The sequence below is a fragment of the Cyprinodon variegatus genome, unplaced genomic scaffold (genome assembly GCF_000732505.1).
Source record: "Cyprinodon variegatus isolate N-32 unplaced genomic scaffold, C_variegatus-1.0 Scaffold1231, whole genome shotgun sequence".
Taxonomy (NCBI): Eukaryota; Metazoa; Chordata; class Actinopteri; order Cyprinodontiformes; family Cyprinodontidae; genus Cyprinodon; species Cyprinodon variegatus.
In genome coordinates, this window is record NW_015151684.1 from 115,394 (window position 1) to 126,279 (window position 10,886).

A 10,886-nucleotide genomic window follows, 5' to 3' on the forward strand; every position below is an offset into this window, starting at 1 on the left:
GCTTTTCCTGTTAGAGTTTAGCAGCTGAAGAGCAGAGGGAATAAAGGAGTGTTTGTATCTGTTGGTCCGAACTGGTGGGTATTTAAAACGGGAACCAGAGGGTAGGAACTGAAATTCGTTATGTAGGGGATGGGTATAATTATCCAAAATGGACTCAGCCTTCCTGATTACCTGATCTTCCTGATTACCTTTTAGAACCAATTAGAACTACTGTTGCTCATCAGCAACCAACTGCTTCTCACTTAGAGCCAGTGTCCCTCATTGGGAACTAACTGCTTCTCACTCAAAACCAGTTATTCATCAGCAAGAACAAACTGTTTCTAATTTTGAACCAGCTGTTCCTCACAGAGAACATACTGTTTCTCACTTAGAAACAGTAGTTCTCAATGGGAACCACTGGTTCCTCACTGAGAACAGCCAATAAGACAGAACAGACTGACTGAAAAGGAACAAAGCGCTGAGCTGGAGTCAACAAAGCGCTGAGCTGGAGTCAACAAAGCGCTGAGCTGGAGTCAACAAAGCGCTGAGCTGGAGTCAGCTTTTCAGTTTCAATTAAAACTGAATCTTTCAGTTCTCATTTTGAATTCTGAAACTCACCGAGCAGGACGTGAAGCAGGCTTCCTATGGGTCCTCTGATGGATGCCCTCATGGCTGCTGATCCTGGTGAGTCGCAAACATTTCTGTAAAAATAAAAGTCTGTTAGAACCTGAAGACCAGTTCAGGGTTATTAACCTGCTGACTAGAGCTGATATTTATATGAATATATAACTTTAAAAATGTGCTGCAGAAAAAGAAAACATAAACGGATAGAAGAGAAAACAGACCTTTAACAGGAGGTCAACTTTTAGAACTTGTCTTCTGAACGCTGTGTGCTGCCAGGTGGAACTCTATGATAAAAAAATAGGTGTTGATGTTACTAAAGCTCCCAGCTTGATGCCACTGCTCAGGTTTGAACAGGTTAGATGATGGTTAGCAGGGGATTATTTGCTTTGGTCCTTCAATGGTTGCTGGTTCAAAACTCAGAGAATGACTGAGTCTGTGGCTGAATTTGCGCCCTAACCCCTGTGAGCACTATTTGGGGGTTCTGTAATTTTATCTGAGGTTCTGAAGGCCAAGTGAAGGTCAAACTCACGTCATATTGGGACTCTTCATCAAGCCTTTCGAAGGACCAGTTGCATCTGTTCAAATGAAAACTTTGATCCAGGGATAGACAACATATCAGTATTAGCAGCGGAATCGGCCCATGTTAGCGACCTTTGAGCATTGTTCTGACCAGCTGGGCCCATATTAATAACTAATGTTTATGTCAGTTATCAGCCATGATGGCAGCTTTCATGTGAATTAAGTTAAATTCAGTGGAGTTTATTTAATTAGTGCCAAGTGATAACACATTTAATCGCTAGACTCTTTTTAGAGATAAATCAACCAGATCATACTGCCAGGTTTGTTCAGTGTTCATCTCTGCATTAAGACAGGGAGCCAGTTTTCTGTCTTTAAAGTTTTTCCTCTTCAATGAGGCCACATTGTCTAAGACAGTATGTAGAGAACTATCAACCCCTTTAGCAGACTCCTCAGCATGTGAAGGGGAATAAACTAAATGTTTGGCCTCTGCAACACTGCTCAGAGACACAGAGGAGAAAGAAAGTGGGAAAGATACTTTAAAATTTATAACTGCATTATCTGATAATGATCGGCTAAAGTGAAACAATCTTTTGGGGGAAGGATAACTTTGTAAAGTAATTGTAAAGGTTACTAAAAAGATGATATCTTAAGCTGCACTTAACATATCACCTTTAATATCACCTAAAATCCCCCACTATGATGACCTTGTCAGTATTTAACACTAAATCAGATAGGAACTCTGAAAACTCATCTAAGTATTCAGAGTAAGGAGCTGGTGGATGATGCAAAGTTACACAAAGAAGAGGTTGTGTTGCTTTGTAATTTGGCTGAGGGAAACTAAGGGTTAAATTTTCAAAAGAGTTGTAATTAGTAACTGACTTTGGTGTAACCAGTACGTCAGACTGAAAGATTGTTGTTAATTTTCCTCTCCCCTCACCGTACTCTTTCTCCTTACCCAGAATTCATGGGTATGTGAAAATTTAAATAACTTTACCTGAAATAAAGTGCCTCATTTTTCCTAATATAATCCTCTTGCTGCTGCCAAGTGTCTGTAACACAACATAAATCTATTTTATTTTCACAAATCAATCAATTAATTTCAAAAAGTCATTGCCTAACTCTTATGTTAAATGAATAACCTTTCATAGTTTTAACTTGGAGGGATTGGACTGATATGAATTTTAATGAGATTATCAGGATTTCCTCCTTTTTTATTTATTTGATTTTGGTCATACGCAAGGCACTGTCTGGATGGAGTAATGTGTGGGTAACAGTAGAGAAGCTGCAGAGAGGTCTGCTTCCTGGTCTGCACCCTGGGCTGACAGAGTTTTGGAGAACTATTAAATTTGGCCACATTCCTAGAAAGAAGAGCTGCACCATACACATCGTTTCAGGACACATAGACAACGTAGAACACCAGAGAGTGAATGATGGCATGTGGCTAAACATGTCGTCACTGGTTAGATCAGAGACAGAACCAGAGAAAATTTAGGATAATTCAGTGTGAAAATTCATTCAGATGAAATTTATCTTCTCCTCTAGAAAAAAACTGTCTGGGTTCTGGCTCAGTCCCTGGTTCTGGTATTTCTACTTCAGGTGAGCAGAAACAGGCACCATCTGTTGAACTGTTTGAGCTTCTTCAAACTCATGCTTGGAACAAATGACACACTGTGTTCAGCCATCCAATCAAAACTGGCCTTGATGGAGGCTCAGCTAATCGCAGCTGATTCTGGGAGGAAGGAATGTGAGTCTACCACAGAAGAAGAAAATAAACAGGAAGGTATTTCCTGTGGGCTGCAGAGCATGGAGAGAGCAGCCAATCAAAGAGCTGTGATGTCAAAGAGTTATTACTGATCAGGTGGCAGTTTCCATTGTTTTCCTCACCAGGATAAGTGAGGAAGACAATGTGGGACACCGGCCTCTAAGATAGATGATTCTGTTTATCTCTGATTCTGGTTCTGTTCTGACTTCCTGCCTAACTACGCCATCAACCCCCATCATGATGAAATACAGAACCAGGCCTGAGTCTGAGCCAACCACAACTTTGCTCAGTAGTTCTGAGAACCTTCTGCAATCCAGCCAGGTCCAGGTTCCTCCAACTAAAGCTGGTTCCAATCAGATAAACCATGACTACATAAATATTACAAGCAATGTCAGAACACTGCAGTAGAACAAGGTGCTGTTCTGATTTGATCTGGACCTTGTGGAAAATCACTGGACCGGGCCGAGCAGCTGGTTTCTTTGCAGAGTCGCTGATGTTCTTCCCAAACATCCCTGATGGTTTTGACAGCATGCCCCTGTGATTGAACCTCAGAACCTGGACTGCACCATTCTGCCACTGAGGTTATGTGACCCCCGGTGGGTATGAGCCTGGCTCCAGAACCAGGTTTTATGGATTTTTCCTTGGTTCTCCACCCCCAGCTGCCTCAGTTCAACCCAAATGGCTCAGCACTGTGACACAATCAGCTACTCTCACCTTCAACATGAGGGTGAGGCCCTGGTCTGGTGACTGACCTTCTGAACCTTCAGAACTACCTGAGCAGGTGATGTGAAAAATCTACATAATCTCCTGCCAGATTCCCTGTGAAACTGTTTTGACCAATTGAAGAACCTTTGACAGAAGGCCGGTTCTCATGAAGAACATTGAGGCGGTTCTTCCATCCTGATGTCCTGTGTTCATTAACAGGAACATCTCCATTAGAGGATGCTGATATCAGACTGTTCATTGTAGTGGACCAACGTCATGATGATGATGATACTTCTACCTCTGAAGGTTCTTCCTTTGGTCTGCTGTGACCTTAGAAAGGTTGACCAACCATAGAAGAAGGGGGAGAGCACACTCCATCTGCTGAGGAGGCTGTTGGACTGGAGCGGGCACTACTGAGGAACTTCTCTGTCTGTGTGGTGACTTCAGCCATCTTCTATGGTGGGATGTTAGAGGATGGAGAGGATCCAGAGAACCTGCTCAGGATGTCCTCTGGAGACAGAATGACATCAGTGGGACAATGTCTCCCCCTCATGGATGAAGCCATCCCAGAGCTTCTTCAATAACAGACTGGTGACTGTAGGGTTACTCAGGAGCCTCCCCTCAGATCCCTCCTCCCAGAAAGACTTGACTCTGTTGTTGTTCCCTTGGAGGAACTTCTATGCATTTACTATTTGCTTTGCCTCTTCCTCACTGTGGAGAAGTAAAGGCTGTTTCTGGTCTTTTCTAGTCTCTTCTTTCTAATTAAATTATATTGTCCTCCTGATGATTCTGGTCCTAGTGCAGGTCCAGGTCCTGATTTCGTTCCAGTTTCTGGTACCAGCCAAGGTCCTGGTCCTGGTTCGGATCTAGAATCTGGGAGCAGTCCAGGTCTCGGTTCAAGTCCAGGTTCTGGCACCAGTCCAGGTCCAGATCCAGGTCTTGGTTCAGGTCTAAATAGCTATAGACCTGTGAGTCCATCTTCCTGATACAAAAGTTAAGATCAGATCTGATGATCTCTGACAGAACAATCAGAACTTTAATGGTTCTGCCGTGCTCTCCGGGAACTTGGAGGTTCTGACATGTAGGGTTCTGAGCAGCCGATCAGAACCGCTGGGTCGACAGCAGGGCTGACTGCTGTTTTTCAGTTTCCACTCTGAGTTTTTCCATAGAGGGATTTTTTTTCTCCCCGTCTGGAAAAGTGACCTCATGGGGCTGAAACGCAGACATACTTTAACTGCTGTCAGTGTTAGCTGAGCAGAACCCAGCGACTTAGCAGAACCAATTGCCTCAGCAGAACATAGCCTCTCAGCAGAACCAAGCAGCTCAGTGGAACCCAGGAGCTCAGTGGAACCCAGCAGCTCAGTGGAACCCCATCAACTAAACCAGTTCTCAGAAAAAAAGAATCTGTAGAAGGATTTAGTTTGTTCAAACCTTTAGATCCTCCTTCTCTTCTTCTTCTTCTGTCAGGGTTTCAGCTCCTCTTCCTCAGCGCACCTCTTCCTCAGCGCACCTCTTCCTCAGCGCTCTTCCCCAGTCTGACTCTGATCTAGAAGAGTAAAAAGAGGGAGAGAGAGACGTCTGTTTTCAATTCCTTTGCCCGCCCCCTCTTTTCCCTGACAGGAAGTGAGTACCAGCCCCCCCACTTACCCCTTCACACACACACTCACCACGACAAACTCCCTAATACACCCGTCCACCTTAAGTTTATTTTGCATTGCCTGAACTGATCTCTATGAACCTACATTTATGTTTTCTAAATAAATCACAGAAGACAGAGCAGATTTTTATGAGGCCCTGCTAATTAAGCTAGGTACATATTTATACATCAAATCAATTTATGCTTCTACATAATATATTCATTAAATAAGCTGATCTTTTTCTTGAATTTTATAGAACATGCAGACATAAACTCTACCCTATAAACATGAAAAACATGTTCTTAATCCTCTTAAATTCTAGTCTACTGTTGTGCAGAGTTAATTGCTGTATTTTTGTTGTCAGTTTTTTGTTTATCTAACTTTAAAATGTCAGAGTGGGATATTCTACATGATGGGATCATTGCTCCCACCTTCTGGTTTAGAGAAAAACTGCTGGTTTCAGAGGCAGTGAATTACATTCCCTCATTGGATGTGTTGGCCGCTGCTGAAGACCCTACTGCGTGTCAGCAGGGCTCCAGTCCAGGCTGACTGGGGTTCAAGGAGACGGAAACAGACATAGAAAAAGAAGCAGAGGTACAAAAGGTGGCTGTCATCCAGGTTCACAAGCCCTGTCCAGGAAACATACAGCTAGGCAGACGAGCTCTGAGCCAGCTCCCATGTCAGAGAATGAAGAGGGCACAAGAGAATCAGTCAGTAGGTTCGTTAGACACCTTAGGTGTTAAGAACACAACCAAAACATGTCCTTTAGATGAGAATCCAGTTAAAGAATGAGCGGCATTGACTCACAGATAATTAAATATTTATAGGGAGAGGGTTCTCAGACTGTGTATAGATGTCCTTTTTATTAAGAAAATTATCATAATGAGTGCTACCTTTTCTTCTAACAGTCCATCATAGACATCCAGAGCGTACCATCCTCACATTAGCAGCCCTATACAGATTTCTTTAACATGGATGTAACAGAACTTGATATCACTAAGAGAACATTGATGTGTGATAACAGCTACCTATTTAGCATTTGCCTATTTTTTTAAGTTACATTTTAAAGCTTTACTTCAGATTAATTCCCCGTCTTTCAGTCGCACAGATTTAATATGGCGATTAAAATAATCTCAGTTGACAGGATATGATATTTTTGTTTTTGCTTTGTTTAATATGAGTGACATAAGGAAGTTTTTTATTCTTTTCTTTTTTACAGTACATAAACAACTGCTGAAATTATGTTCGGATTACACATAAATAGATTCAATTCCCCAGGAAAAAGGAACTACCTTTGGGCTTGGATTAGGATTAATTCAGTGATATCTGCCTACTGAGCCACTGGTAGGTAAGAGGCAGAATCTGAAGCCATTCTATTGGACCGATAACTGCTAATAATGATCATTTAATGGGATGATAACATCTGAAGGGGCTGCAAACAGCTACTTAGTATTAACTGTGTAAAAAAAGACAGAATCAACATGAGGAGGAACCCCATGAGATGATGCACAGGTCCTACCAGTTAGAACAACATTTTGTTTTACTTCATCTTCACCATAAGGAAATGTATTTCAGATATAAATACATATTCAGCCAAGCTGATAAATATTAAAAACAGCACTTAAAATTTGTAAACATTTCTAGATATATGAAACTTAATTCTTACTTGTACAATTTGGTATTTTACTTTCTGAAAATTAGTTTCTTGTGCAAAAATATAATTTAGAAAATCTGGTATTACAGTTCTAGGAATGTGATTTTGGGCAGGAAGAATGAATTTTAGCGCTTTACAAATAGAGCAATAGAGAGGAGAGTGCTTTAACACATGAAAAATGGCCTTCCATAGATGACTTGATATAAACCTTAGCAATATATTGAGCAGCAATCTGCTCCTCCACCATTTTCATCTCCTTTGCAGCTGGTGCTCTGTCTTTTAAACATTTTAACTGTCTAATTCTGCATTAAAATATCTAGTTCCAGCGGTGTGAATAGACACTTCCTGTTCCTGTTGTCATGGTGACATTGCATTAGTGATTCACTGATAATGGCTTTTCATACTTTGTATGCACATGCTGAACTCTGAGTAGATCTACTCAGAGTTGATTAAACTAACCCAAAGCAGCTTTTATGAAACTGAAAACTCTGAGTTTCCAATCTTAGGCTAGATCAATTCAGAGTTGAGAATTTCAGTCTTAGTTTGTTAAATTGGTTTTGTGTAACAGGCTTCGGATCTCTTCTCAGCAGTTTGACCTGTTATGAATTAGTTTGTTCTGCAGTTCAACTTCTCTGATTCATTAGCTGGACTTCAACTGGATAAGAATATTCTGACCTGCGCCCTGCTAAATTTGAGAAAACAGTGTTTTAGAAGATGTGAAAAGGCTTGTCACAAACATGGAACTGCTAGTTCCGCCTCTAGAACCAACAGTTCTTCTCTAAACCAGAAGGTGGGAGCAAAGATCCCATCATGTAGAATATCCCACTCTGACATTTTAAAGTTAGATAAACACAAAACTGACAACAAAAATACAGCAATTAATTCTGCACAACATGAGCAGTGCCCTTTTGTTTTGAGAAGGATGCAATACCTGGTTTGATCTCCACAGCTGGCACTCTGGGTCACTAAGCAAGACCCCCGCACAATGGCAGCCCACTGCTCACCAAGGGGATGGGCTAAATGCAGAAAGTCAATTTCTCCAATGTGAGATCAATAAAGTTCAATTATTATTATTAGTTCAGAGGTTCAAGGCTAATATTTTTTCAAACAATATTAACAATAAAACATTTCATTTGATAAAGGCTTCTCAACAAAAAATAAAAAACAAAACAATGGGGAAATAACCAGAAGCCCGTACAAAGCTGGCTAAAAAAGCTGGCTAAAAAAAACAAAAAAAAAAACAACCTCTATACTCTAATCTGATTTATACTTCTGTTTGCGGATTCTTTTGCCGTTTTATCAGCCATTTTATTTCCCTTTAGCACCAAATGTGTAGAAACCCATATAAAAACTGCCATTAATCCCATCATCTGAATGCGATACAGTATTTTTTAAATATCTAACAGTAAATCAGAACGACTTTCGTAATGATTTCTTTGTGGACTGATTAATGACGACTTTGAATCTGTGCAAATCATGACTCTTAATGGTCTAATCTCCTCAATCGATTCTACTGCCATTATTATGCAATCATTTCTGCAGTATCTATAGATAAGCCTTTATTTATCTTCCTCCCTATATTGATTTGATTAAATGATTGAACTCTAAATCTGTAGCTGTTTGTAAAACTGACCAATTAAATGATTTATTATCTGCCATTCCGTTTCCCAGCAGGGCTGTAAAGTTTACTGTGTTGGATGATTCTGACTGTATGCCCCCGTTGACCTTTACCCTGTTGTTTTTATCACCTTTGTGCCTAAAACTAAAAATCCAAACAATTGAGAAACTCTGTCGGCCAGGCTCAGAAAACCCATCACAGCATCAAGAAACTGCAGGGTCCAGCCAAGTAGTTTCTTGGGTGGACCCAGTTCTAATAACTCTGTATTTACTTCAGATCAGAACCATAAAAAAGACTGAAAATCAAGCTCTGACCCAATCAAGCTTTAAAACAGAAAAGTACCCCCCACTACCACACATACACGCTACTTTGTTTTTTTTATTCATAGTAGGACTTCACATTGATTTAGATACATTTTAGTTACTGCTAATCCTGCTAGCTACATTTACCCTAATCCTGACCCACTGGTGGCTGGCTGATAGAGGGCATTAGGGCATGGCCCCACCAACCCAGTGACCCTGATTAAGACATAACATTTTTTATTTTTTTATTTATTTATTTTTTTTATTTTATGATTTAATTTTAAATTAAAATGTTAAATATTTCAATATATATAGATATATAGTTTTTAGATGGGATTTATATATATAGATATATATTTATTATTTAATATTTACTCATCATATTTTATAATATGATGAATAAAGAGTCATTCCAGTTTTCCTCTTATTTGTGACCTATTTGCCACCTAGGGCGCAAGAATGTTAACCCATTGGCTGAATTGTATTTCAGGGGCTGCATCCTGCTAAGACCGGACTCATAGGCCAATTACATCATAGCGCGGTGCTCATATTTCAAGACCCCTAGTTAGCTACCCTATGTAGCTTTGGGTATCCCGTGATTCATTGCAAGTCCAGGCAAGATGGCTGCTCTGTGCTCAGAGGAAAAAGGCACTAAATAATGGTGAATATTGGAAATGCAGTTTAATATAATACAAGTATGTGAATAGATCTGTCTAAAACAAATCAAAATACTTTTTTTAAATGAGTAACTAGTCAGATATTTGCAGGTAACCTTTGGTTTATTGAAATGTTTTTATCTGTTATTGTGTAAATGGGTTTGGCTGTAATTTAAGGACAGATTCTAATATATCTGTAGTATAAATCTGATTGGATTTTTATTTTACAATTGCTATTTTGCACAATTTACTTTACTTTTACTTTTGGAGATATATTTATATATATATATACATTGTTTAAATTTACTTATATCTTTCTATGCTTTTATATCATAACATTATCTTTTATTTGTTCATGCTCCTGGTGGTTGCCACCTTTATTCCACTCTGTATTCTCATGAGTGTTTTTGTTCCCTTTACAATAAAAAAAAAGAAAAAGAATTAGAAAGAAAGTTCATTATTCATTCTTTTCCTCCTTTGTGTGTCAAACCTCAAAGTTGCTAAGCGATAGAGCATGCGGCTGTGAAAGCCGCAGAAGGCTAGACCTGTTTGAATCCACAGCCAAAACTCTTCTCCTTATTTTCACGGACCTCGAAGGTTCCAGTCCAGGTAGACGAGTCTTTGGAGCATGCAGCCTTAAAAATTGAACACATCCACTGACTCTCGTTAAAAGTTGTGCATACACAGTTGCTCCTCTGCAATACAAACACATAGGATGGCTCAGGGTGAAGCTAAGCAGCGACCTGAGCTGACAGGAAGTATATTTGTTCACCACCTCCAACCACAGTGCAGCACTTTATAGAAAAGGCAAAGAATGATGAACATTCTAGGATTCACATGGAATATAATATAATATAGTGTACTTTTTCTTGATGTTTGTTAATTTGCATAGTTGCTCTTGAAAAAACACATTAAATACAGTGAACAGTAAAAAGTTTTTATATATAAAAAATTGTAAAGCTAACTGGTACATTAATTTTTTGGACCATGCGAAACACAGATTTGCCTTCACAAAGCCTCAGAGGGACAAGATTTATGTACAAAAACTAAACCTGTACATGAAATAATGTGTTGTTTTTATAAAGTGTTTTTATGTTGTGTTTTTTGTTATTCATATAAATATACTGGTGTAATAACAAAGTATGAGCAGTGTTGTAGTACTCGAGATCGGTCTTGCTCTCAAGACCGGTCTCGAGTACTTATTTGAACATTTTTTTGGATGGTCTCAGTCTCGTCTCGGACTTGATCGCATTTGGTCTCGGTCTTGTCTCGGTCTCAGGCGCTGAGGACTCGGCATTTTATTTCAAGACCGGTCAAGACCACAACTGTGGAAATAACGCTAATCATCAGAATATTATCAGTTCCTTTAAGATCCTTCTTTTTATTGGATGCTTGGATTCAAATCCAAGCAATAACCTGTCTCATTGGTA

General features: G+C 39.6%; 1 protein-coding gene across 3 annotated transcripts in view; it reads right to left on the minus strand.

Moving 5' to 3' along the window:
• LOC107102292 (platelet-derived growth factor receptor beta-like) overlaps positions 1–5,173 on the minus strand; it is a 28,116-nt gene extending 22,943 nt beyond the window's left edge. The window contains exons 1-4 of one of the 3 annotated variants that reach the window (XM_015401535.1): positions 5,021–5,061; positions 2,117–2,171; positions 825–887; positions 598–680 (exon numbers count right to left, since the gene is read on the minus strand). In XM_015401535.1, coding sequence (XP_015257021.1) covers positions 598–649 — 52 coding nt within the window. In that variant the 5' untranslated portion in view covers positions 650–680; positions 825–887; positions 2,117–2,171; positions 5,021–5,061. Of the gene's footprint in view, positions 1–597; positions 681–824; positions 888–2,116; positions 2,172–5,020 lie in introns of all 3 variants that reach the window. The other 2 variants (XM_015401534.1, XM_015401536.1) reach the window with 2 other exon arrangements.
• Positions 5,174–10,886: the final 5,713 nt, after the last annotated feature.